At 48.7% G+C, this 27,453-nt stretch overlaps 1 protein-coding gene across 1 annotated transcript in view; it reads right to left on the reverse strand.

Annotated features, from left to right (window-relative positions):
• The window catches only part of ZNF638 (zinc finger protein 638), a gene marked incomplete at its 5' end in the record, with an annotated part of 61,267 nt that overhangs the window by 9,811 nt on the left and 24,003 nt on the right, over positions 1-27,453 (reverse strand). Inside the window, 8 exons of the mRNA XM_082282018.1 lie at positions 894-943; positions 6,837-6,962; positions 10,108-10,248; positions 12,077-12,118; positions 13,999-14,127; positions 18,072-18,221; positions 19,461-19,510; positions 22,030-22,209. Coding sequence (XP_082138144.1) covers positions 894-943; positions 6,837-6,962; positions 10,108-10,248; positions 12,077-12,118; positions 13,999-14,127; positions 18,072-18,221; positions 19,461-19,510; positions 22,030-22,209 — 868 coding nt within the window. The remainder of the gene's footprint in view (positions 1-893; positions 944-6,836; positions 6,963-10,107; positions 10,249-12,076; positions 12,119-13,998; positions 14,128-18,071; positions 18,222-19,460; positions 19,511-22,029; positions 22,210-27,453) is intronic.

The following is a 27,453-nucleotide window of genomic DNA, read 5'->3' on the forward strand; positions in this document are numbered from 1 at the left end:
GAGGAATTAAAGCCCAGCCCTCCGGAATCAAAGAGCGAGCGATCCATTGCTTCCATTAATTTGGGAATGAACGCTCCCAAAATTCCATGAGCAGCCTCATGGGATAAGGAACGACAACGAAAGCATCGGGATCTGGGAATGGAAAGCTTTTCCCTAATGGAATTCTGTCAAGTTTAGGAAAATGATGACAATTTTGGGGGTTTTATCACCAAAACTCAGCCGGGAATTTGGGCTGGAATTCCAGGAAAAAGGGATTTTTAAGTATTTAATTCAGAAGAACCTTATAAACCTCTAGAATTCCTAAAGCAAAGCAGAAATCCAGAGCGAAACCCACAAGGAAAACCCCAGGGACAGAGAATTCCCGACAAGCAGCGTCCCTAAAACAGTCGGCAATGGCACAAACCCAACGGATTTTGGGATTCTGGGATTAAAGAGCAGCTGAACATTCCCAGGAATCCCCTCAGGACCTGCAGCACCAAGTGAGGGTGGAGTTAAAAAGGGAAACAAGGAATTCTCTGGGAATTCAGCAGCTGGGAAGAGGAATTCCAGAGGAAGGGAGAGAGGGAAGAGCTGCAGGATGGAATTCACGCCCCGGCAGCGCGAGGAGCCCCACGCACCTGCCAGGACCTGAGCAGAGGAGTAAAACATGGGAAACTCCATGGAAATGAGGATTTCTCCCCATTTTTCCGTGGGTTTTTTTAACGAATCCCAAATATTTTGGCTCGGCAGGGACGCAGAGCACAGGGATTGGGAAGGAGGAGCAGCAGGACCCAGCTGGAGGAAGGAGCTCATGGAGCTGGGCCCGAGGGAGGCTCAGCAGCCCCCGATGGTGGATGAACATTCCAAGAGGGAAAGGAACGGATCCAATTCCCAAAAATCCTCGCAGGCCATACCTTCCTTTGCTCCCTTCCTCTCGCTTCACTTCCCTTTTCCCAACTTCAGCCTGGAAAAGAAAAGCCAGGGTCAGGATTTGCCAATTCCACAGGGACCAGCACTGGATTCCCACATCCCACCAACGCCAAAGGGAGGCACCAGGGAGACGAAATTCCAGGAAATTGTTCCAAATCCTATTCCCAGGATGAGAATTCCAACCTTCCATGTTCATCCCCGCCTCAGAACCGCCGGGGTTTGGAGCAGGATGGGTTTGGGATGGTTTGGGATAGAGGGAGGAGGATCAGATGTGGGGCTGGGATGGGTTTGGGATGGTTTGGGATAGATTTGGGACAGAGGGAGGAAGATCAGCAGCGGGGCTGGGATGGATTTGGGATGGATTTGGGATGGATCTGGGATGGATTTGGGACAGAGGGAGCAGGATCAGCTGTGGGGCTGGGATAGTTTGGGATGGATTTGGGACACAGGGAGCAGGATCAGCTGTGGGGCTGAGATGGGTTTGGGATGGTTTGGGATGGATTTGGGATGGTTTGGGATAGAGGGAGCAGGATCAGCTGTGGGGCTGGGATGGGTTTGGGATGGTTTGGGATAGAGGGAGCAGGATCAGCTGTGGGGCTGGGATGGGTTTGGGATGGTTTGGGATGGTTTGGGATGGGTTTGGGATGGGTTTGGGATGGGTTTGGGATGGTTTGGGGCACAGGGATGTGGATTATTTTCCCAGACAGCTCCTCCTTCCCTGTGCTGGGGAGGGTGTGGATGGCTCAGGGCTTGGCACAGAGCTGAGCTCTGGGATCTGCAGCTCCCTCTCCTTCCCCTCCTCTTTTCCTTCTCCATCTCCATCTCCTCCTCCTCTTCCTCCTTCTCCTCTCCTTTTCCTTCTCCTCCTTCCCCTCCTCTTTCTCTTCCTCCTCCACTTCTCTTCCTCCTTTCTCCTCTTATTTCTCCTCTTCCTCCTCCAATTCCTCTTCCTTTCTCCTCCTATTCCTCTTCCTCCTCTTTCTCTTCCTCCTCCTATTTCCCTTCCCTTCTTCCTCTTCCTCCTCATTTCTCTTCCTCCCTTCTCCTTCTGTTTCTCCTCCTGTTTCTCCTCCTCCTCCTCTCTTCCTTCTCCTTTTATTTCTCTTCCTCTTCCGCCTCCATTTATTTTCTCCTCCTCCTCTTATACCTCCTCTTCCTCCTCCTCCTATTCCTTATTCCTCTTCCTCCTCCTCCTCTCCCTCATTACTGCCATAATTAACACCAGCATTAAGAAAACAGCCCCGTGCCCTCCCTAAAACAAATCACATCCCAAACCCCCACTCCCTATCCCTGAAATCCATCAATTCCTTACAAACCCCCCTCCCTCTCCCTGAAATCCATCAATTCCTTACAAACCCCATCCCTATCCCTAAAATCCAACCATTCCCTATAACCCAAATCCCAAAAATCCAACCATTCCCTATAACCCCAATCCCTAAAATCCAACCATTCCCTATAATACCCACTCCCTATTCCTAAAATCCAACCATTCCCTATAACCCCAGTTCCTAAAATCCAACCATTCCCTAAAATCCCCTCTCCCTATCCCTAAAATCCAACCATTCCCTACAGCACCCCCTCCCCGTTTTTCCATGACTTTTATGTGGAACAAACTCATGGAATGAGCGTTAAATGAAAGAATTTCTCCCCAAAAAGGCACCGCAATCCAGAATTCCTAAGAAATTCCATGCTGAGATTTCCATCTCTTTTCCAAAAGCACTTCACATTCATTGGAGAAGGATCAGGATTAGAAACAACGGCAGAATTCCCTTTAAAAAATAAACTCAGGAATTTTAACTCGGAAGCCCAGAGGGAATTTTGGGGAAAAGCTGGGACAGTGGGATGGAATGATCCCAAATTCCTCCTTCCCTGCTCCAGGAATTTTCCTTATTTTTGGCATTTCAGGGCTTTAAATTCAGGTATTTCCAGGAAAATCCCACCAGGAATCAAATCCTGAAGCGATAAAGCAGCACTGGAATTCCTGAATTCCTCACTCCCAGATCCAGGGACAAGCTGAAAAAGTGGATTTGAACCTCAATGCTCCCACCACAAATCCCTGAGGAATATTCCCTCACCAGCAGGAATTTCGGGAATCATCTTTTGAAGGGAGTTTATTCCTTGGAATTTTTAGAGTTGAGGAAAAATCATCAGGATTTGGTTCTTTCCTTCGGCACAAAGTGAGGATAGAAAAGACGGAAAAAGGGGGAAAAGTGGGATTATCCTGAATTTCAGCAAATTTAGGATGGGAAGAGCTGGGAAAGCACTTGGAGCATTTTTTTCCCTGTGGAAGGAAAAGAGCCATTGATTCCCTTGTTGAGCTGACATGGAACCAGCTGGGAATGGGATCCTGAAGTCATGGAGTTGGGAAGGAACAGGGAATGGGAGCTGCCAGGATGGAATTCACACGGAGCCAGCCTGGGAGAGCTGGGAATGTTGCCCTGGAGAAGGGAAGGAGGCAGGGAGAGCTGCGAGCCCCTTGCAGGGCCTCAAGGGGCTCCAGGAGAGCTGCAGAGGGACTGGGGCCAAGGGCTGGAGGGACAGGAGGCAGGGAATGGCTTCCCAGTGGGAAAGGGGAGCTTGGGCTGGGATGTTGGGAAGGAATTGCTGGCTGGGAGGGTGGGCAGGGGCTGGGCTGGAATTGCCAGAGCAGCTGGGGCTGCCCCTGGATCCCTGGGAATGTCCAAGGCCAGGCTGGACACTGGGGCTTGGATCCAGCTGGGATGGTGGGAGCTGTCCCTGCCCATGGATGGGGTGGAATTGTTGGGATTGAAGATCTTTTCCCACCCAACCCATTCCATAATTCCCAAATCCATGATTTATCCCACACCACACTGGAACCCATTTTCCCGCCTCACCCACAGCACCAAATCCTGAGGGAAATCCCAGCCCTGAGGGAAATCCCAGCCCTGAGGGAAATCCCAGCCCTGAGGGAAATCCCATCCCCAAGCTCTTTGCAGGAAGGTTTTCCTACACCTGAAAAAAAAGCTGGATGGCTAAAAATTGGGAATTTTTACCTCAGGAATGTCTCCATTAGGGGACAAGGCCATTTTCCCACCTCACCCACAGCACCAAATCCTGAGGGAAATCCCATCCCTGAGGGAAATCCCAGCCCTGAGGGAAATCCCATCCCCTGAGCTCTTTGCAGGAAGGTTTTCCTATCCCAAAAAAAAGCCGGATGGCTAAAAATCGGGAATTTTTACCTCAGGAATGTCTCCATTAGGGGACAAGGCCATTTTCCCGCCTCATCCACACCAAATCCTGAGGGAAATCCCAGCCCTGAGGGAAATCCTGACCCTGAGGGAAATCCCATCCCCAAGCTCTTTGCAGGAAAGTTTTCCCACCTCCCAAAAAAAAAAGCCGGATGGCTAAAAATCGGGAATTTTTACCTCAGGAATGTCAGGAATGTCTCTGTGAGGGGACAAGGCCATTTTCCCGCCTCATCCACACCAAATCCTGAGGGAAATCCCAACCCCTGAGGGAAATCCCAGCCCTGAGGGAAATCCCAGCCCCAAGCTCTTTGCAGGAAGGTTTTCCTATCCCCAAAAAAACGCTGGATGGCTAAAAATCGGGAATTTTTACCTCAGGAATGTCTCCATTAGGGGACAAGGCCATTTTCCTGCCTCATCCACAGCACCGAATCCTGAGGGAAATCCCAGCCCTGAGGGAAATCCCGACCCTGAGGGAAATCCCAGCCCTGAGCTCTTTGCAGGAAGGTTTTCCTACCTCCCAAATAAAACACTGGATGGCTAAAAATTGGGAATTTTTACCTCAGGAATGTCTCCATTAGGGGACAAGGCCATTTTCCCACCTCACCCACAGCACCAAATCCTGAGGGAAATCCCAGCCCTGAGGGAAATCCCAGCCCTGAGGGAAATCCCAACCCCTGAGGGAAATCCCAGCCCTGAGGGAAATCCCATCCCCGAGCTCTTTACAGGAAGGTTTTCCTATCCCAAAAAAAAGCTGGATGGCTAAAAATTGGGAATTTTTACCTCAGGAATGTCTCCATTAGGGGACAAGGCCATTTTCCCGCCTTACCCACAGCACCAAATCCTGAGGGAAATCCCAGCCCTGAGGGAAATCCTGACCCTGAGGGAAATCCCATCCCCGAGCTCTTTGCAGGAAAGTTTTCCCACCTCCCAAAAAAAAAAGCCGGATGGCTAAAAATCGGGAATTTTTACCTCAGGAATGTCAGGAATGTCTCTGTGAGGGGACAAGGCCATTTTCCCGCCTCATCCACACCAAATCCTGAGGGAAATCCCAACCCCTGAGGGAAATCCTGACCCTGATGGAAATCCCATCCCCGAGCTCTTTGCAGGAAGGTTTTCCTATCCCCAAAAAAACGCTGGATGGCTAAAAATTGGGAATTTTTACCTCGGGAATGTCTCCATTAGGGGACAAGGCCATTTTCCTGCCTCATCCACAGCACCAAATCCTGAGGGAAATCCCAGCCCTGAGGGAAATCCCAACCCTGAGGGAAATCCTGACCCTGAGGGAAATCCCATCCCCAAGCTCTTTGCAGGAAAGTTTTCCCACCTCCCAAAAAAAAAAGCCGGATGGCTAAAAATCGGGAATTTTTACCTCAGGAATGTCAGGAATGTCTCTGTGAGGGGACAAGGCCATTTTCCCGCCTCATCCACACCAAATCCTGAGGGAAATCCCAACCCCTGAGGGAAATCCCAGCCCTGAGGGAAATCCCAGCCCCAAGCTCTTTGCAGGAAGGTTTTCCTATCCCAAAAAAAATGCTGGATGGCTAAAAATTGGGAATTTTTACTTCAGGAATGTCTCTGTGAGGGGACAAGGCCATTTTCCTGCCTCATCCACACCAAATCCTGAGGGAAATCCCAGCCCTGAGGGAAATCCCAGCCCTGAGGGAAATCCCAGCCCCGAGCTCTTTACAGGAAGGTTTTCCTATCCCAAAAAAAAGCTGGATGGCTAAAAATTGGGAATTTTTACCTCAGGAATGTCTCCATTAGGGGACAAGGCCATTTTCCTGCCTCATCCACAGCACCGAATCCTGAGGGAAATCCCAGCCCTGAGGGAAATCCCGACCCTGAGGGAAATCCCGACCCTGAGGGAAATCCCGACCCTGAGGGAAATCCCAGCCCTGAGCTCTTTGCAGGAAGGTTTTCCTACCTCCCAAATAAAACACTGGATGGCTAAAAATTGGGAATTTTTACCTCAGGAATGTCTCCATTAGGGGACAAGGCCATTTTCCTGCCTCATCCACAGCACCAAATCCTGAGGGAAATCCCAGCCCTGAGGGAAATCCCATCCCCCAGCTCTTTGCAGGAAGGTTTTCCTATCCCAAAAAAAATGCTGGATGGCTAAAAATTGGGAATTTTTACTTCAGGAATGTCTCCATTAGGGGACAAGGCCATTTTCCCGCCTCACCCACAGCACCAAATCCTGCGGGAAATCCCATCCCTGAGGGAAATCCCATCCCTGAGGGAAATCCCATCCCCAAGCTCTTTGCAAGAAGGTTTTCCTATCCCAAAAAAAATGCTGGATGGCTAAAAATTGGGAATTTTTACTTCAGGAATGTCTCTGTGAGGGGACAAGTCCATTTTCCTGCCTCATCCACACCAAATCCTGAGGGAAATCCCAGCCCTGAGGGAAATCCCAGCCCTGAGGGAATCCCATCCCTGAGCTCTTTGCAGGAAGGTTTTCCTATCCCAAAAAAAACCCAGATGGCTAAAAATCAGGAATTTTTACCTCAGGAATGTCTCCATTAGGGGACAAGGCCATTTTCCTGCCTCACCCACAGCACCAAATCCTGAGGGAAATCCCATCCCTGAGGGAAATCCCAGCCCTGAGGGAAATCCCATCCATCCCTGAGGGAAATTTCAGCTCTGAGGGAAATCCCAACCCCTAAAGATTTTCCTACTCCAATAAAAAAAGCCGGATGGCTAAAAACCGGGAATTTTTACCTCAGGAATGTCTCCGCAGGGGGACAAGGAGCAGGTGAGGGTGTGCTCCCCCATGGAATAGGGATACTGCTGCAGGAAGCTGTGCATGGAGCGGGCGGCTTTGGGACTGTCCAGATGCAGGATGGCCTGAGGGAAGAAATTCCTGGTAATTCCGTGATTTCTGCATTCCTGGATAAAATCCAGGGAATTCCTAAAGCTGCTGGAATCCCTCACTTATTTCCCATCACCTTTCAGCCATAAAAAGGGTTAAAAATCACCTTAAAATGTCACAGTTTGTTCCCTAAATGTCAATTTTTCCAGGGTTTTTTTGGGATTTAAAAATGTTTTCCTTGTTCTTTTCAGATTTAAAACCCATTTCCCTCTTTTTTTGGGATTTAAAAAACATTTCCTTGGTTTTCGGGATTTAAAAACCACCTCCCTCATTTTTTTAGGATTTAAAAAGCATTTCTCTCTTTTTTCCGAGATTTAAAAAACATTTCCTTGAATTTTGGGACTTAAAAAACATTTCCTCTTTTTTTTTTGATTTTAAAAACATTTTCCATGGTTTCTTTGGGATTTAAAAAGACATTTTCCATGGTTTTTTGGGATTTCAGATCGTTCCAATTTTGAAATCCTCCCATTTCTATGGTTTGGTGGCAAATTATCCCAAAAAATTGGTACCAATCCCAGGAGAATTCCACAAAAATTCCATCAATTCTGACATCTCTGCTCCTTCAAAATTCCCTTTTTCCTCAAATTTCTTCCAGGAAAATTCTGATTTTCTGCATAAGACAGGTGCTTTGGAGCAGAAAAATGGGATTAATTTGGAATTCCATGGATTTAAGTTGGAATTCCATAGATCTAAGTTGGAATTCCATGGATTTAAAACTGAATTAAATGGATTTAATTTGGAATTCCATGGATTTAATTTGGAATTCCATGGGATTAATTTAGAATTCCATGGATTTAATTGGAATTCCATGGATTTGACCTGGAATTCCACGGAATTAAGGCAGAATTCCACGGATTTAAGGGAGAATTCCATGGATCTAAGATGGAATTTCATGGATTTAATTCAGAATTCCATGGATCTAATTTGGAATTTCATGGGATTAATTTGGAATTCCAGCAATTTAAGATGGAATTCCATGGATCTAATTTGGAATTTAATGGGATTAATTTGTAATTCCATGGGATTAATCTGGAATTCCATGGATTTGAGATGGAATTCCACTGATTTAATTCGGAATTCCACGGATCTAAAATGGAATTCCATGGAATTAAACTGGAATTCCATGGATTTAAGGAAGATTCCACAGATCCCAGCCAGAATTGCACAGATTTAAGGTAGAATTCCATGGATCCCAGCTGGAATTGCACAGATCGGAGCCGGAATTCCATGGATTTAAGGTAGATTCCATGGATTAAGGTAGAATTCCATGGATCCGAGCTGGAATTCCATGGATTTAAGGTACCACTCCACAGATCCCAGCCGGAATGGCACAGATCCCAGCTGGAATTGCATGGATTCAAGGTAGAATTCCACGGATTTAACGTAGAATTCCATGGATCCCAGCCAGAATCGCACAGATCGGAGCCAGAATTCCATGGATTTAAGGTAGAATTCCATGGATGTAAGGAAGATTCCACGGATCCCAGCCAGAATTCCATGGATTGAAGGTAGAATTCCACGGATTGAAGGCAGAATTCCATGGATCCCAGCTGGAATTCCATGGATCCCAGCTGGAGTGGCACGGATTTAAGGAAGATTCCACAGGTCCCAGCCGGAATTCCATGGATCCCAGCTGGAATTGCACAGATTTAAGGTAGAATTCCATGGATTTAAGGTAGAATTCCATGGATCCCAGCCGGAATTGCCCGGATCCCAGCTGGAATTGCACGGATCCCAGCCAGAATTCCATGGATCCCAGCCAGAATTCCATGGATCCCAGCTGGAATTCCATGGATCGCAGGCGGAATTGCACAGATTTAAGGAAGATTCCACAGATCCCAGCCGGAATGGCACGGATGCCAGCCGGAATTCCACAGATGCCAGCCAGAATTCCATGGATGCCAGCCAGAATGGCACGGATCAGAGCCAGAATTCCATGGATCCCAGCTGGAATTCCATGGATCCTAGCCAGAATTCCATGGATTCCAGCTGGAATTCCATAGATCCCAGCCAGAATTCCATGGATTTAAGGCAGAATCCCATGGATTTAAGGAAGATTCCACAGATCCCAGCTGGAATCGCACAGATCCCAGCCAGAATTCCATGGATGCCAGCCGGAGTTGCACGGATCGGAGCCGGAATTCCATGGATCCCAGCTGGAATTGCATGGATTTAAGGCAGAATTCCATGGATCCCAGCCAGAATTGCACAGATCCCAGCTGGAATTCCATGGATCCCAGCTGGAATTGCATGGAGTGAAGGTAGAATTCCATGGCTCCCAGGTGGAATGGCCCGGATGCCAGGCGGAATTGCCTGGATGCCAGGCAGAATTCCCCAGATCCCAGCCAGAATGGCACGGATGCCAGGCGGAATTGCCCGGATCCCGGCCGGAATTGCCCACATGCCAGCTGGAATGGCACAGATCCCAGCTGGAATTCCCCAGATCCCAGGCGGAATGGCACGGATCCCAGCCAGAATGGCATGGATGCCAGGCGGAATTGCCCGGATTCCGGCCGGAATTGCCTGGCTCCCAGCCGGAATTGCCCGCATGCCAGCTGGAATGGCACAGATCCCAGCTGGAATGGCACAGATCCCAGCCGGAATGGCATGGATGCCAGCTGGAATTCCCCGGATCCCAACCGGAATTGCCCGCATGCCAGGTTGAACTGCCCGGCTCCCAGGCGGAATTGCCCGGATGCCAGGTGGAATGGCCTGGATGCCGGCCGGAATTGCCCGGTTGCCAGCTGGAATTGCACAGATGCCAGGCGGATGCCCGGCTCCCAGGCGGAATTGCCCGGCTCCCAGGTGGAATTGCCTGGCTCCCAGGTGGAATTGCCCGCATGCCAGGTGGATGCCCGGCTCCCAGGTGGAATTCCCTGGATGCCAGGTGGAACTGCCCGGCTCCCAGGCGGAATTGCCCGGCTCCCAGGCGGAATTGCCCGCATGCCAGGCGGAATTGCTCGGCTCCCAGGCGGAATTGCCCGCATGCCAGGCGGAATTGCCCAGCTCCCAGGCGGAATTGCCCGCATGCCAGCCGGATGCCCGGCTCCCAGGCGGAATTGCCCGGCTCCCAGGCGGAATTGCCCGCATGCCAGGCGGAATTGCCCGGCCCCGCCTTACCCGCCTGCGGCGGCGCAGCACCAGGTAGTGATCCACCTTGCCGAAGCGCAGCCCCACGCACAGCACCTCCAGCTCCCGGTAGCCATCGGCAGGAAGGTTCCCCAGGTGCACAAAGTGCTGCCGGATGCACGCCGGGTCTGCCTGCACAGGGACACACGGGAACGGCCCGGGGTGGGGGAATAAAGGGGGAATAAAGGGGGAAAAGGGGGAAAAAATGGGGAAGAAAAGGGGGAATAAAGGGGAAAAACAAGGGGGGAAAGGGGAAAAAGGGGAAAAAAAGGGGAAGAAAAGGGGAAAAACAAAGGGGGGAAAGGGGGGAAAAGGGGAAGAAAAGGAAACAAAAGGAGGAAAAGTGGGGCAAAAGGGGAAAAAGGGGAGAAAAGGGGGAAAAAGGGGAAGAAAAGGGGAAAAAAAAGGGGAAGGGGGAATAAAGGGGAAAAACAAGGGGGGAAAGGGGGAAAAAGGGGAAAAGGGGAAAAGGGGGGAAAAAGGGGAAGAAAAGAGGGAAAAAAGGGGGAAAACAAGGAGGGAAAATGGGGAAAAAGGGGGAAAAAAAAGGGGGAAAGGGGGCAAAAAGGGGCAAAGGAGGAAAAAGGGGAAAAGGGGGAATAGGGGGGAATGGGGGAAAAAAGGGGAAAAAGGGGAAAAAATGGGGAAGAAAAGGGGGAATAAAGGGGAAAAACAAGGGGGGAAAAGGGGGATAAAGGGGGATAAAGGGAAAAGGGGGGAAAAGGGGGCAAAAGGGAAGGGAAAAAGGGGAAAAAGTGGGAAAAGGGGGGAAAAAGGGGAAAAAAAAGGGGAAGAAAAGGAGGAATAAAGGGGAAAAACAAGGGGGGAAAAGGGGGGAAAAAGGGGAAAAAGGGAAAAGGGGAAAAAGGGGGGAAATGGGGAAAAAAGGAAACAAAAGGAGGAAAAGCGGAGCAAAAGGGGAAAAGGGGGGAAAAGGGGGAAAATGGGGGAAAAAGGGGGAAAAGGGGAAAAAAAAGGGGAAGAAAAGGGGGAATAAAGGGGAAAAACAAGGGGGAAAAGGGGGAAAAGGGGGGAAAAGGGAAGGGAAAAAGGGGAAAAAGCGGGAAAAGGGGGAAATGGGGGGGAAAAGGGGAAAAAAAAGGGGAAGAAAAGGAGGAATAAAGGGGAAAAACAAGGGAGAAGGGGGGAAAAAGGGGGAAAATGGGGAAAAAAGGGAACAAAAGGAGGAAAAGTGGGGCAAAAGGGGAAAAGGGGGAAAAAGGGGAAAAAGGGGGGAAAAAAGGGAGAAAAAGGGGCGGAAGGGGGGAAAAGGGGAAAAACAAAGGGGAAAAGGGGGAAAAGGGGGAAAAGGGGGAAAAGGGGGAAAAAAAGGGGAAGAAAAGAGGGAGTAAAGGGAAAAAACAAGGGAGAAAGGGGGGAAAAAGGGAAAAAAGGGGGAAAAGGGGGAAAAGGGGGAAAAGGGGGGGAAAAGGGGGAAAGAGGAGGGGGAAAAATGGGAAAGAAGGGGGGGAAACGGGGGAAAAGGGGAAGAAAAGGGGAAAACAAGGGGGAAAGAAGGGAAAAAATGGGGAAGAAAAGGGGGAAAAGGAAAGGGGGGGAAGAAAGAAAAGGGGGGAAAAAGAGGGAAAAGGAAAGGGGAAAAAATGGGAAAAGGGGGATCATGGGAAAAAGGGGGAAAAGGGGAAAAAAAGGGGAAAAAAAGGGGAAAAAAAGGGGAAAAAAAGGGGAAAAAAAGGGGAAAAAAAGGGGAAAAAAGGGGAAAAAAAGGGGAAAAAAAGGGGAAAAAAAGGGGAAAAAAAGGGGAAAAAAGGGGAAAAAAAGGGGAAAAAAAGGGGAAAAAAAGGGGAAAAAAAGGGGAAAAAAAGGGGAAAAAAGGGGAAAAAAAGGGGAAAAAAGGGGAAAAAAAGGGGAAAAAAAGGGGAAAAAAAGGGGAAAAAAGGGGAAAAAAGGGGAAAAAAAGGGAAAAAAGGGGAAAAGGCAATCTTGGCCTGCAGCTCACCTTGGGATCGGAGTCCTTAATGAGGGAGGTGAAAACGGCCTCCTGCAATGGGAGCAAAAGGGGATTTCAGCTGGAATTGCAGCCTCTGAGGGCCATTAATGATTAATTGTGTCACTAATAATCACTAATAGTCATTAATCATCATCATAAACGTGTCCCTCGCATCGGGGTCCTTCACTGGGGAGGTGAAAATCCCTTCCTTTAATGAGAAATAAATCTGATTTCAGCTGGAATTGCAGCCTCTGACTCCCTAAATGTTAGTTAATAATTAATAATTGTATAACAAATAATAATTATGAATCGTAATTAATATTAATCATAATTAATGCCTCCCTCACATCGGGATCCTTCACTGGGGAGGCGAAATTCCTTCCTTTAATGAGAAATAAATCGGATTTGAGCTGGAATTGCAGCCACTGAGTCCCTAAATGTCCATTAATGATTAATTGTGTCGCTAATAATTGCTAATAATCATTAATCATCAGCATTAAGGTGTCCCCCACACCAGGATCCCTTTAATTAATAATTAAAATCCCTTCCTTTAATGAGAAATAAAATTGGATTTGAGCTGGAATTGCAGCCACTGACTCCTAAACGTTAATTAATAATTAACAATTGTATAATAAATAATAATTATTAATTAACCATAACTAAAATTAATCATAATTAACGTCTCTCTCCCATTAAGATCTTTCATTGGGGAGGTGAAATTCCTTCCTTTAATGAGAAATAAATCGGATTTCAGCTGGAATTGCAGCCTCTGACGGCTGAAATGTCAATTAATGATTTCCCCACTCCCAAGGAATTCCCGGATTCCCCATTCCCGAGGATTCCCGGATTCCCCATTCCCAAGGAATTCCCAAGGGATTCCCCATTCCCAAGGCATTCCTGGATTCCCCACTCCCCAGACATTCCCAAATTCCCCATTCCCACACATTCCCACAAGGGATTCCCCATTCCCGAGGATTGCCGGGATCCCCATTTCCGAGGATTCCCAGCTTCCCCACTCCCAAGGCATTCCTGGATTCCCCATTCCCAAGGATTCCCAGATTCCCCATTCCCGAGGATTCCTGAATTCCCCACTCCCCAGACATTCCCAAGGGATTCCCCATTCCCACACATTCCCAGGTTCCCCATTCCTGAGGATTCCCGGATTCCCCATTCCCGAGGATTCCCAGATTCCCCATTCCCGAGGATTGCCGGGTTCCCCATTCCCGAGGATTCCCAGATTCCCCATTCCTGAGGATTCCCGGATTCCCCATTCCCGAGGATTCCCGGATTCCCCATTCCCGAGGATTGCCGGGTTCCCCATTCCCCAGACATTCCCAGATTCCCCATTCCCACACATTCCCAGGTTCCCCATTCCCGAGGATTGCCGGGTTCCCCATTCCCGAGGATTCCCAGATTCCCCATTGCCAAGGCATTCCCGGATTCCCCACTCCCAATGGATTCCCAGCTTCCCCACTCCCCAGACATTCCCAAGGGATTCCCCATTCCCACACATTCCCAGGTTCCCCATTCCCGAGGATTGCCGGGTTCCCCATTCCTGAGGAATTCCCAGATTCCCCATTCCCACACATTCCCAGGTTCCCCATTCCCGAGGATTCCCAGATTCCCCATTCCCAATGGATTCCCAGCATTCCCCACTCCCCAGACATTCCCAGCATTCCCCATCCCCGAGGATTCCCGAGGATTCCCCATTCCCAAGGATTCCCGAGGATTCCCCATTCCCGAGGATTCCCAGATTCCCCATTCCCGAGGATTCCCGAGGATTCCCCATTCCCGAGGATTCCCGAGGATTCCCCATTCCCAAGGATTCCCAGATTCCCCATTCCCGAGGATTCCCGAGGATTCCCCATTCCCAAGGATTCCCGAGGATTCCCCATTCCCGAGGATTGCCGGCATCCCGTGCCCGCCCTCACCGGGTCCTGCAGCGAGCGGAGCTGCGGCTGCGGCTGCAGGCGGAGCCGCTTCCCGCCCAGGAACATCGGGAAGCAGCCGTGGAAGCGCAGCAGCGCCTCGGCACCGCTGCGGCTCGTCTCCAGGAACGCCTGCGGAGCACACGGAGCGGGAATGGGAACGGGAACGGGAACGGGGGAATGGGAGAGAGGGAGTGGGAATGGGAATGGGAGAGTGGGAATGGGAGAGAGGGAATGGGAGAGAGGGAATGGGAGAGAGGGAATGGGAATGGGGGAATGGGGCAGTGGGAGAGAGGGAATGGGGGAGTGGGAATGGGAATAGGGGAATGGGAATGGGAGAGAGGGAATGGGAATGGGAATGGGGGAATGGGAATGGGGGAATGGGGGAGTGGGAGTGGGAATGGGAGCCATGGAGAGAGGGAATGGGGACGGGAATGGGAATAGGGGAATGGGAATGGGAGAGTGGGAATGGGAGAGAGGGAATGGGAACGGGAGAGAGGAAGTGGGAATGGGAATGGCATGGGAATGGGAATGGGGGAATGGGAATGGAAATGGGGGAATGGGAATGGGAGAGAGGGAACGGGAATGGGAATGGGGGAGTGGGAATGGGAGTGGGAATGGGAATGGGGGAGTGGGAATGGGAGTGGGAATGGGAATGGGAATGGGGGAATGGAGAGAGGGAATGGGGACGGGAATGGGAATAGGGGAATGGGAATGGGGGAATGGGAATGGGAGAGAGGGAGTGGGAATGGGAGAGAGAGAATGGGAATGGGAGAGAGGGAGTGGGAATGGGAATGGCATGGGAATGGGAGTGGGAATGGGGGAATGGCAGTGGGAATGGGGGAGTGGAAATGGGGGAATGGGAATGGGAGAGAGGGAATGGGAATGGGAATGAGGGAATTGGGAATGGGGGAATAGGGGAGTGGGAGAGAGCGAATGGGAATAGGAATGGAAATGGGAATGGGGGAATGGGAGTGGGAATGGGAGCCATGGAGAGAGGGAATGGGGACGGGAATGGGAACAGGGGAATGGGAATGGGAGAGTGGGAATGGGAGAGAGGGAATGGGAACGGGAGAGAGGAAGTGGGAATGGGAATGGCATGGGAATGGGAGTGGGAATGGGGGAATGGGAATGGGAGAGAGGGAATGGGAGCCATGGAGGGAGGGAATGGGAACAGGAATGGGGGAATGGGAATGGGGGAATGGGAATGGGAGTGGGAATGGGGGAGTGGGAGAGAGGGAATGGGAATGGGAGTGGGAATGGGGCAGTGGGAATGGGAATGGGAGAATGGGAAAGAGGGAATGGGAGAGGGGGAATGGCAGTGGGAATGGGGGAGTGGAAATGGGGGAATGGGAATGGGAGAGAGGGAATGGGAATGGGAATGGGAGAGTGGGAGTGGGAGTGGGAATGGGAATGGGAATGGGGGAATGGGGGAGTGGGAGAGAGGGAATGGGGGAGTGGGAATGGGAATGGGAATGGGAGCCATGGAGAGAGGGAATGGGGACGGGAATGGGAATAGGGGAATGGGAATGGGAGAGAGGGAATGGGAATGGGAATGGAAATGGGAATGGGGGAATGGGAGAGAGAATGGGAGTGGGAATGGGAATGGGGGAATGGGAATGGGAGAGTGGGAATGGGAGCCATGGAGAGGGGGCATGGGAGTGGGAATGGGAATGGGAGGAATGGAGGGAAGGAATGGGAACGGGAATGGGAGAAGGAATGGGAATGGGGGAATGGGAATGGGGGAATGGGAATGGAACTGGGAGAGCGGGAACGGGCCCGGATCCCCAGAGAACGGGATTTCTCCATGGGATTGCCCAAGGAAATCGGGATCGAGGGGAGGGATCCCCAGGAAAACGGGATCGAGGGGAGGGATTCCCCAAAAAAATGGGATTTCTCCAGGAGATTCCCCAAGAAAATTGGGATTTATCCAAGGGATTCCTCAAAAAAATGGGATTTCTCCAAGGGATTCCCCAAGAAAATCGGGATTTATCCAGGGGATTCTCAGGAAAATCGGGATCTAGGCAAGGAATTCCCAAGAAAATGGGATTTCTCCAGGGGATTCCCAGGAGAACGGGATCCACGCAAGGGATTCCCAGAAAATTGGGATTTCTCCAAGAGATTCCCTAAGAAAATCAGGAATGATCCAAGGAATTCCCAAGAAATTGGGATTTAGCCAAGGAATTGCTCCAAAAAATGGGATTTATCCAAGGGATTCTCAAGAAAATCAGGAATTTTCCAAGGGTTCCCCCCAAAATTGGGATTTTTTAAAGGAATTCCTCCTCAAAATTGGGAATTTTCCAAGGAATTCCTCCAAAAATTGGGATTTATCCAAGGGATTCCAAAGAAAATCAGGAATTTTCCAAGAAATTCCTCCAAAACCTGGGAATTTTCCAAGGAATTCCCCCCGCAAAATTGGGATTTTTTAAAGGAATTCCCCCTCAAAATTGGGAATTTTCCAAGGAAATCCCCCCAAAACCTGGGAATTTTCCAAGGAATTTCCCCAAAACCCAGGATTTATTCATTGGATTCCCAGAAAATCGAGATTTCTCCATGGGATCTCCTGAAAAACCGGGAATTTTCCAAAGAATTTCCTCCAAAACCTGGGAATTTTCCAAGGAGTTCCCTCCAAAAATTGGGAATTTTCAAAGGAATTCCCTCCAAAACGTGGGAATTTTCCAAGGAAATCCCCCCAAAACCTGGGAATTATTCATGGGATACCCAGAAAACCAGGATTTCTCTACGGGATCTCCTCAAAAATTGGGATTTAGCCAAGGAATCCCTCCAAAACCTGGAATTTTTCAAGGAGTTCCTCCAAAAACTGGGAATTTTCCAAGGAATCCCCCCCAAAACCTGGGAATTTTTCAAGGAATCCCCCCCAAAATCGGGATTCATTCACGGGAAAACCGGGATTTCTCCAAGGAATCTCCTGAAAACCTGGGAATTTTCCAAGGAATTCCCCCCAAACCCAGGAATTTTCCAAAGAATCCCCCCAAAAACCAGGATTCATCCATAGGATTCCCAGAAACCCCGGATTTCTCCGCGGGATCTCCGCGTTCCCCTCTGGATTCCCAGGAATCCCTCCCCTCCCAATTCCCAGGATCCCTCCCCTCAGCATTCCCAGGAATCCCTCAGCATTCCCAGGATCCCTCCCCTCAGCATTCCCAGGCTCCCCCAGCATTCCCAGGCTCCCTCAGCATTCCCAGCATCCCTCCCCCAGCATTCCCAGGAATCCCTCAGCATTCCCAGGATCCCTCCCCCAGCATTCCCAGGTTCCCCCAGCATTCCCAGGATCCCTCAGCATTCCCAGGATCCCTCCCCCAGCATTCCCAGGAATCCCCCAGCATTCCCAGGAATCCCCCAGCATTCCCAGGATCCCTCCCCCAGCATTCCCAGGAATCCCTCAGCATTCCCAGGATCCCTCCCCCAGCATTCCCAGGTTCCCCCAGCATTCCCAGGATCCCTCAGCATTCCCAGGATCCCTCCCCCAGCATTCCCAGGATCCCTCCCCTCAGCATTCCCAGGATCCTCCAGCATTCCCAGGCTCCCCCAGCATTCCCAGGATCCCTCCCCCAGCATTCCCAGGAATCCCTCAGCATTCCCAGGATCCTTCCCCCAGCATTCCCAGGTTCCCCCAGCATTCCCAGGAATCCCTCAGCATTCCCAGGAATCCCTCAGCATTCCCAGGATCCCTCCCCCAGCATTCCCAGGCTCCCCCAGCATTCCCAGGATCCCTCCCCCAGCATTCCCAGGATCCCTCCCCCAGCATTCCCAGGAATCCCCCAGCATTCCCAGGAATCCCTCAGCATTCCCAGGCTCCCCCAGCATTCCCAGGCTCCCTCAGCATTCCCAGCATCCCTCCCCCAGCATTCCCAGGCTCCCTCAGCATTCCCAGCATCCCTCCCCCAGCATTCCCAGGCTCCCTCAGCATTCCCAGCATCCCTCCCCCAGCATTCCCAGGCTCCCCTCAGCATTCCCAGGCTCCCTCAGCATTCCCAGGAATCCCCCAGCATTCCCAGGCTCCCCCAGCATTCCCACATTCCCGCATTCCCGCATTCCCGCATTCCCGGGCCCACCTTGCCGTGCGAGGCCAGCAGCAGCACGTCGCGCAGGCGCCCGAAGGGCCTGGCCAGGCTGCGGATCTCCTCCTCGGAGCAGCCCTTCCCGGGAATGTCGGAGAGCAGCAGCACGGCCGCCTCCTCCTCGTCCTCCTCGTCCTTCCCGTCCTGCCGGAGAATCCCGGCAATCTCAGCTCGGCCCTTTTCTCTTTCCATTCCCCCTTCCCTTTTCCCCCTTTTCCCTCCCCTTCCCTTCCTCTTCCTTTTCCCTTTCCCTTCCTTTCCCTCCCTCTTCCCTTCCCTTTTCCTTTTCCTTCCCCCTTTCCCTTTTCCCTTCCCCCTTTTCCCTCCCCTTCCTTTTCCTTTTCCCTTCCCTTTTCCCTTCCCTTCCCTTCCTTTCCTTTTCTTTCTCTTTCCCTTCTTTTCCCTTTTCCCTCCCCTTCCTTCTCCTTTTCCCTTCTCCCTTTTCCATTTTCCCTTCCCTCCCCTTCTTTCCCTTTCCCTTTTCCCTTCTCTTTTCTCTTCCTTTCCCTCTTTTCCTTTTCCCTTCCCTTCCCTCCCCTTTTCCCTTCCCCCTTTTCCCTTCTTTTCCCTTTTCCATTCCTTCCCTTCCTTTTCCCTTCCCCCTTTCCCTTTTCCCTCCCCTTCCTTCCCCTTTCCCTTTTCCCTTCCCCCTTTCCCTTTCCCCTTCCTTTTCCCCTTTTCCCTTCCCTCTTTTTCCTTCCTTTCCCTCTCCTCCCTTCCCTTCCCTTTTCCCCTCCTTTTCCCTTTCCCTTTTCCCTTCCCCTTTTTCCCTTTTCCTTTCTTTTCCCTTTTCCCTTCCCTTTCCATTCCCATTTCCCTTCCCTTTTCCCTCCCCTTCCTTTCCTTTTCTCTCTTTCCCTTTTCCCTTCTTTTCCCTTTTCCCTCCCCTTCTTCCTCCCTTTCCCTTCCCTTTTCCCTTCTCCCTTTTCCATTTTCCCTTCCCTCCCCTTCCTTCCCTTTCCCTTTTCCCTTCCCTTTTTCCTTCTCCCTTCTCTTTTCCCTTCCTTTCCCTCTTTCCCTTTTCCTTTCCCTTTTCCCTTCCCTCTTCCCTTCTTTTCCCTTTTCCATTCCTTCCCTTGCTCTTCCCTTCCCTTTTCCTTTTCCCTTCCCCCTTTTCCCTTCCCCCTTTTCCCTTCCCTTCCCTTCCCTTCCCTTCCCTTCCCTTCCCTTCCCTTCCCTTCCCTTCCCTTCCCTTCCCTTCCCTTCCCTTCCCTTCCCTTCCCTTCCCTTCCCTTCCCTTCCCTTCCCTTCCCTTCCCCCTTTTCCCTCCCCACCCCCCAGGAATTCCGGGATGAGCCACACTCCCCATCCTGAAGGATCACAGGGCCGTTATTCCCAGGAAAAAGGTCGGGAATTCCCGCAATTCCCACAATTCCCACCAACCTTGGCGGCTGCATCCGGCGCTTCCTCGCTCGCTGTGGGCGTCGGAGGCTCTGGAAAAGCGGGAAAAGGAGGAGGTGAATGCTTGGGAATGGCGGGAGGGGCGGGATCCCGGGGGAATCCCGGAGTTGGGGCGGATCCTGGGAATGGGGCAGGGAGGGGCTGGGGAATGGGAAGGAAGGGAGTGGGGAATTGGGAAAAGGGGGGAAAAATTGGGAAAAGGGGGGAAAATTAGGAAATGGGGGAAAATTGGGAAATGGGGGAAAAATTGGGAAATGGGGGAAAATTGGGAAATGGGGGAAAAATTGGGAAAAGGGGGGAAAATTGGGAAAAAACCATGGGAAAAAAGGGGAAAAAATTGGGAAAAGGGGGGAAAATTGGGAAAAGGGGGGAAAAATTGGGAAATGGGGGAAAAATTGGGAAAAGGGGGGAAAAATTGGGAAAAGGGGGGAAAAATTGGGAAAAGGGGGGAAAATTGGGAAAAAGCCATGGGAAAAAAGGGGAAAAAATTGGGAAAAGGGGGGAAAATTGGGAAAAGGGGGGAAAAATTGGGAAATGGGGGAAAAATTGGGAAATGGGGAAAAATTGGGAAAAGGGGGGAAAAATTGGGAAATGGGGGAAAAATTGGGAAATGGGGGAAAAATTGGGAAAAGGGGGGAAAATTGGGAAAAGGGGGGAAAATTGGGAAAAAACCATGGGAAAAAAGGGGAAAAAATTGGGAAAAGGGGGGAAAATTGGGAAAAGGGGAAAAAATTGGGAAAAGGGGGAAAAATTGGGAAATAGGGGAAAAATTGGGAAAAGGGGGGAAAATTGGGAAAAGAGGGGAAAATTGGGAAAAAACCATGGGAAAAAAGGGGAAAAAATTGGGAAAAGGGGGGAAAATTGGGAAAAAACCATGGGAAAAAAGGGGAAAAAATTGGGAAAAGGGGGGAAAATTGGGAAAAGGGGGAAAAATTGGGAAATGGGGGGAAAATTGGGAAAAAACCATGGGAAAAAAGGGTAAAAAATTGGGAAAAGGGGGAAAAATTGGGAAAAAACCATGGGAAAAAAGGGTAAAAAATTGGGAAAAGGGGGGAAAAACCATGGGAAAAGGGGGAAAAAGGTGGGAAAATGGGAAAAAAAATGGGAAAAGGGGGGGAAAAAACCTTGGGGAAAAAACCATGGGAAAAAGGGGGAAAAAATTGGGAAAATGGGGAAAAAAAAGTGGGGAAATGGGGAAAACCATGGGAAAAAGGGGGAAAATCTTGGGAAAAGGGGGGAAAAACCTTGGGGAAATGGGGAAAAAAGGTGGGAAAATGGGGAAAAAATGGGAAAATGGGGGGAAAATCTTCAGAAAATGGGGAAAAAAATGTGGGAAAATGGGGAAAACCATGGGAAAAAGGGGGGAAAAAAACCTTGGGAAAATGGGGAAAAAATTGGGAAAAGGGGGAAAAAAAAGTTGAGAAAAATGGGGAAAAAATGTGGGAATAAATGGGGAAAAATTTTTGGGAAAATGGAAATTAAAGCCTTGGGAAAATGGGGAAAAAGGTGGGAAAAGGGGGAAGAAAAAGGGAAAATGGAAAAAAACCCTTGGGAAAAGAGGAAAAGAAAAGTTGAGAAAAATGGGAAAAAAATACGGGAAAATGGGGGAAAAATCCTGGGAAAATGGGAAAAAACTTTGGGAAAACAGAAATGAAAACCTTGGGAAAAATGGGAAAAAAAGGTGGGAAAATGGGAAAAAAACCCCTCGGGAATGGGAAAAGAATGTGGAAAAATAGGGAAAAAAATTGGGAAAATGGGAAAAAATTGGGAAAAATACTTGATAAAATGGGAAGAAAACATGGAAAAAAAGGGGAAATGGGAAAAAAGTTGGGAAATTGGGAAAAAAAACAGGAAAAAATGGGGAAAAAATGGGGAAAAAAAGGGAAAAAAATGGGAAAACGGGATAAAAATCTCGGGGAGAAATCCTTGTAAAAGGGGGGAAAAATCCTTGGGAAAATGGGAAAAAAAATTTGGGAAAAGGGGGAAAAAGCTTTGGGAAAAAATCCTTGGGAAAATGGGAAAAAAAGTGCTGAGAAAATGGGAAAAATGTGGGAAAATGGGAAAAAGAGGGAAAAAATCTTGGGAAAATGTGAAAAAACCATTGGGAATGGGAAAAAACCATGGGAAAGAGAGGAAAAAAAATCTCAGGAAGATGGGGGGAAATTTTGGGGAAAATCCTTGGGAAAATGGGGGAAAAATTTGGGAAAATGGGGGGAAAATTGGGGGAAAAATCTTGGGAAAATGGGGGGGAAAAGGTTGAGAAAAACGGGAAAAAAATGCGGGAAAATGGGAAAAGAAATGGGAAAAAACTTCAGGAAAGTGGGAATTAAACCCCTTGGGAAAATGGGGAAAAAACCTTTGGAAAAAGAGGGAAAGAAACTCAGGAAAACAGGGAAAAAATGCAGGAAAACGGGAAAGAACTGCAGGAAGTCGGGAACCCCTTTCCTGGAGTTTTCCCTGATCCACTGATCCCCGGCAGGGCTGGAAGAGCCTCTGGAAAAGGGCGGGAATTTTGGGAATTACCCAAAAGGGCGGGAATTTTGGGAATTACCCGGCCCTGGCGCGGCCTCAGCCGGCGGCTCCGCGCCGCTCCCGGCATCCGGCCCTGTCCCGGTCCCGATCCCGATCCCGGCCGCCTCCGCGCAATTCCCGGCGTCCGACGGCGGCTCCGAGTCCTTCCCGTCCGCGGCCGGAGCTCGGGGATCCCGGGAATCCCGGGAATTGCGGGAATCTTGGGAATTGCGGGAATCTTGGGAAGGCTCGGCCGCACCTTTGGCTGCAGGGACAGACAGCGCTGCCTCGCTTCGGCTCCCCTCGGCTCCTCCCGGTTCCTCCCGGCTCCCCTCGGCTCCTCCCCTCGGCTCCCCTCGGTTCCCCTCGGCTCCCCCCGGTTTCCCTCGGCTCCTCCCGGCTCCCCTCGGCTCCCCCCGGCTCCTCCCGGTTCCCCTCGGCTCCTCCCGGCTCCTCCCGGTTCCCCTCGGCTCCTCCCGGCTCCCCTCGGCTCCTCCCGGCTGCCCCCGGCTCCTCCCGGTTCCCCTCGGCTCCTCCCGGCTCCCCTCGGCTCCTCCCGGTTCCCCTCGGCTCCTCCCGGCTCCCCGAAGCTTTCCCATTATCCCAAATTTCTTCTCCCATTTTCCCAAGGGTTTCTTTCCCGAAATTTTTAATTCCCAGTTTCCCACTTTTTTTCCCCATTTCCCCAAGGGTTTCCCCCAAGTTTTTCCCCATTTCCTGAAGTTTTCCCCATTCTCCCAACTTTCATTTCCCAGTTTCCCATTTTTGTTTCCCTAAGGGTTTTTTCCTGATTTTTTCCCATTTTCCCACTTTTTTTCCCCATTTTCCCGAGGTTCTTTCCCCATTTCCCCCCCCCCCCCATTTTTCCCCCATCTCCCAAGGTTCTCATTCCCATTTTCCCAAGGTTCTTTTCCCATTTTTTCCCATTTTCCCAAGTTTTTCCCCCCATTTTCTCTTTTTTTTCCCCACATTTCCCCAAGGTTCTTTTCCCAGTTTTCCCCCCATTTTCCAGACGTTTTCTCCCCCATTTTTCCCAGTGATATTCTTGAAGTTCTTCTCCCATTTTTTCCCCATTTTTCCCCCATTTTTCCCATTTTTCTCCCATTTTCCCCCCCATCTCCCAAGGTTCCCATTCCCATTTTCCCAAGGTTCTTTTCCCAGTTTTTCCCAATTTTCCCCCCTATTTTTCCCCATTTTTCCCCCCATTTTTCCATGTTTCTTTTCCCGTTTTTCCCCATTTCCCCAAGGTTCCCATTCCCCCTCTCCCCTCCCTTTCCCGTTTTTCCCCACCTGCCGCTCCGGAGCTTTTCCTTCCTTTCCTCTCTCCCGGTGCCGCCGTTTTCTTCCCTTTCTCCTTTTTCCCTGTGAAAATTCCGGGAAAAAAAAAACGGGAATCGGGAAGGGCGCCCCCTAGCGGCTCCGGGCGAGGCCGGAATTGGCGGGAATCGGGAAGGGCGCCCCCTAGCGGCTCCGGGCGAGGCCGGAATTGGCGGGAATCGGGAAGGGCGCCCCCTAGCGGCTCCGGGCGAGGCCGGAATTGGCGGGAATCGGGAAGGGCGCCCCCTAGCGGCTCCGGGCGAGGCCGGAATTGGCGGGAATCGGGAAGGGCGCCCCCTAGCGGCTCCGGGCGAGGCCGGAATTGGCGGGAATCCCAAAGGAGCGCTCGGGAAGGGCCCCAAGCACGGGAGAACAAGGAGTTAATGAGCTAATTAATGAATGGATTAGGCCAATTAATTGATTACTAGAGCCATTAATTGGTTAATAGAGCCGGTTAATTGATTAATACAGCTGATTAATTGCTTAATAGAGCTGGTGAATTGATTAATAGAGCTGGTTAATTGATTAATACACCCAGTTAATTGATTAATAGAGCTCGTTAATTGATTAATAGAGTCGGTTAATTGATTAATACACCCGGTTAATTGACTAATAGAGCCAGTTACTTGGTTAATAGAGCTGGTTAATTGGTTAATAGAACCGGTTAATTGCTTAACAGAGCCAATTAACTGATTAATAGAACCGGTTAATTGACTAATAGAGCCAGTTAATTGGTTAATAGAGCTGGTTAATTGACTAATAGAGCCAGTTAATTGATTAATACAGCCAATTAGTTATTTATTAGAGCCGGTTAATTGGTTAATAGAACCGGTTAATTGATTAATAGAGCTGGTTAATTGATTAATACACCCGGTTAACTGACTAATAGAGCCAGTTAATTGGTTAATAGAGCCGGTTAATTGGTTAATAGAGCTGGTTAACTGACTAATAGAGCCAGTGAATTGACTAATAGAGCCCATTAATTGATTAGCAGAGCCCGTTAATTGTTTAATAGAGCCGGTTAATTGATTAATACAGCCGGTTAATTGATTAATACAGCCGGATAATTATTTATTAGAGCCGGTTAATTGGTTAGTAGAACTGGTTAGTTAATTAATAGAGCCAGTTAATTGATTAATAAAACCAGTTATTTGATTAATAGAGCCACTTAATTGATTAATAGAACCAGTGAATTGACTAATAGAGCCGGTTAATTGGTTAATAGAGCCGGTTAATTATTTATTAGAGCCGGTTAATGGATTAATAGAGCCAGTTAATTGGTTAATAAAAGAAATGAAGCACTCGAGGCAATTAATTTGCTCAGGAAAACAATTAAACCAAGGAATTTTAATGCAAATTATTTCCCATGGAAGGCAAAGAATTGAAACCAATTAAGCCAATTAATGATTTAATAAAGCAGGTTAATTAAATAATTAAGCTGGTTAATTGATTAACGAAGGAAATGAAGCACTAATGGCAATTAATTCGTTCAGGGAAGAATTAACCAAGGAATTTTTATGCAAATTCTTCCCCATCGAAGGCAAGAAACTGGGAACCAATTAGGCCAATTAATTAATTAATTACGCCCATTAATGAGCTCCGGAATGAACCCAATCGGTGCCTTTGGAAAGGCCCAAATTTCCCATTCCAAATCCCAGAGAAGGAAAATTCCCAAAGCCAACGGAACGCAGCATTAATAACGGCTAATTAATAATTAATAACTGATCATTCATCACGACTAACGAGCCCCGGCCTCACCTGACAGCACTTTGGGCGCTTTGGTGCCGCTGCTCGGAGCTTTCCTGCAGGAGCACAACAAATATTCATTAATGAACCCCCATTAATGAATGAACCCCCATTAATGAATCAGCCAGGCCACGCCCCTCCCCTGCAATTAGCGCCCCGGCGTTAATTAACTCTCACTTGCTGCTCGCCGGGGCCTTCTTGGGGGTCGCCACTCGTTTCTTCACCGTTTTCTTCAGCTGCAGAGGGGTTAATGATTAATAACAGCTATTAATTATTAATAACAGCCCTACTTGCAGTTAATTAACGGCCCTTAATTATTGCTACCGCAGCCCAGCGGTAATTAGTGAGAGCCCTTAGAGTCTGTTAATGAATGCGAGTGTGGGTAACCAAGTGCACGGAAATAGGGCTAATAATCACTGATAATAACGGCTAATAATCGCTAATAATGACTGCTAATAATCATCGATAATAACTGCTAATAATCGCTAATAATAACTGCTAATAATCACTAAAAGTAACTCCTAGTAATCGCTAACAATCATTAGTAACTGCTAATAATCACTAATAATAACTAGTAATCGCTAATAATAACTGCTAGTAATTGCTAATAATCATCAACAATAACTGCTAATAATCACTAAAAGTAACTCCTAGTAATCGCTAACAATCATTAGTAACTGCTAATAATCACTAATAATAACTGCTAATAATCATTAATAATGACTGCTAATAATCACTAATAATAACTGCTAATAATCATTAATAATGACTGCTAATAAGCACTAATAATAACTGCTAGTAATCATTAAAAATTGCCAGTAATCGCTAACAATAACTGCTAATAACCGCTAATAGTAACTGCTAATAATTGCTAATAACTGCTAATAATCACTAATAATAACTGTGAATAATTTCTAATAATAACTGCTAATAATCGCTAATAATCATCAATAATAACTGCTAATAATCGCTAATAATCGCTAACAATAACTGCTAATAATCATTAAGAACTGCTAAAAATCATGAATAATAACTATTAATAATCATCAATAATAACGGCTAATAATCATTAACCATAACTGTTAATAATCACTAATAAGAACTGCTAATAATCGCTAATAAGAACTGCTAATAATCATCAATAAGAACTGCTAATAATCGCTAATAATAACTGCTAATAATCGCTAATAATAACTGCTAATGATCACCAATAAGAACTGCTAATAATCGCTAATAATAACTGCTAATGATCACCAATAAGAACTGCTAATAATCGCTAATAATAACTGCTAATGATCACCAATAAGAACTGCTAATAATCGCTAATAATGACTGCTAATGATCACCAATAAGAACTGCTAATAATCGCTAATAATGACTGCTAATAATCGCTAATAAGAACTGCTAATAATCGCTAATAATAACTGCTAATGATCACCAATAAGAACTGCTAATAATCGCTAATAATAACTGCTAATGATCACCAATAAGAACTGCTAATAATCGCTAATAATAACTGCTAATGATCACCAATAAGAACTGCTAATAATCGCTAATAATGACTGCTAATGATCACCAATAAGAACTGCTAATAATCGCTAATAATGACTGCTAATAATCGCTAATAAGAACTGCTAATAATCGCTAATAAGAACTGCTAATAATCATCAATAAGAACTGCTAATAATCGCTAATAATGACTGCTAATGATCACCAATAAGAACTGCTAATAATCGCTAATAATAACTGCTAATGATCACCAATAAGAACTGCTAATAATCGCTAATAAGAACTGCTAATGATCACCAATAAGAACTGCTAATAATCGCTAATAAGAACTCTCCAGGCTGCCAGTCCCCATTCCCAGTTCACATTCCCTAGAAAGCACCCCATTCCTGTTCCTGGTCCCATCCCCAATCCCATCCATCCCACCCCTCCCATCCCCACTCCATCCCATTCCCATTCCACCATCCCATCCCATCCCCATGCCCATTCCCACCCCATTCCCATTCCCATTCCCATTCCCATTCCCACCCCATTCCCATTCCCATCCCCATTCCCATCCCCACCCATCCCATTCCCATCCCCATTCCCACCCCATTCCCACCCCATCCCCATCCCATTCCCATCCCATTCCCACCCCATTCCCATTCCCACCCCACCCCATCCCACCCCATTCCCACCCCATTCCCATCCCATCCCCATCCCATTCCCATCCCACCCCATCCCACCCCACCCCATCCCATCCCCACTCCATCCCATTCCCATTCCCATCCCATTCCCATCCCATTCCCATTCCCATCCCCATCCATCCCAATCCCATCCCACTCCCATCCCCACCCATCCCATTCCCATCCCATCTCCACCCATCCCATCCCCATTCCCATTCCCATCCCATCCC

The sequence above is a fragment of the Coloeus monedula genome (genome assembly GCF_965178545.1).
Source record: "Coloeus monedula genome assembly, chromosome: 5".
In the NCBI taxonomy this organism is placed as follows: domain Eukaryota; kingdom Metazoa; phylum Chordata; class Aves; order Passeriformes; family Corvidae; genus Coloeus; species Coloeus monedula.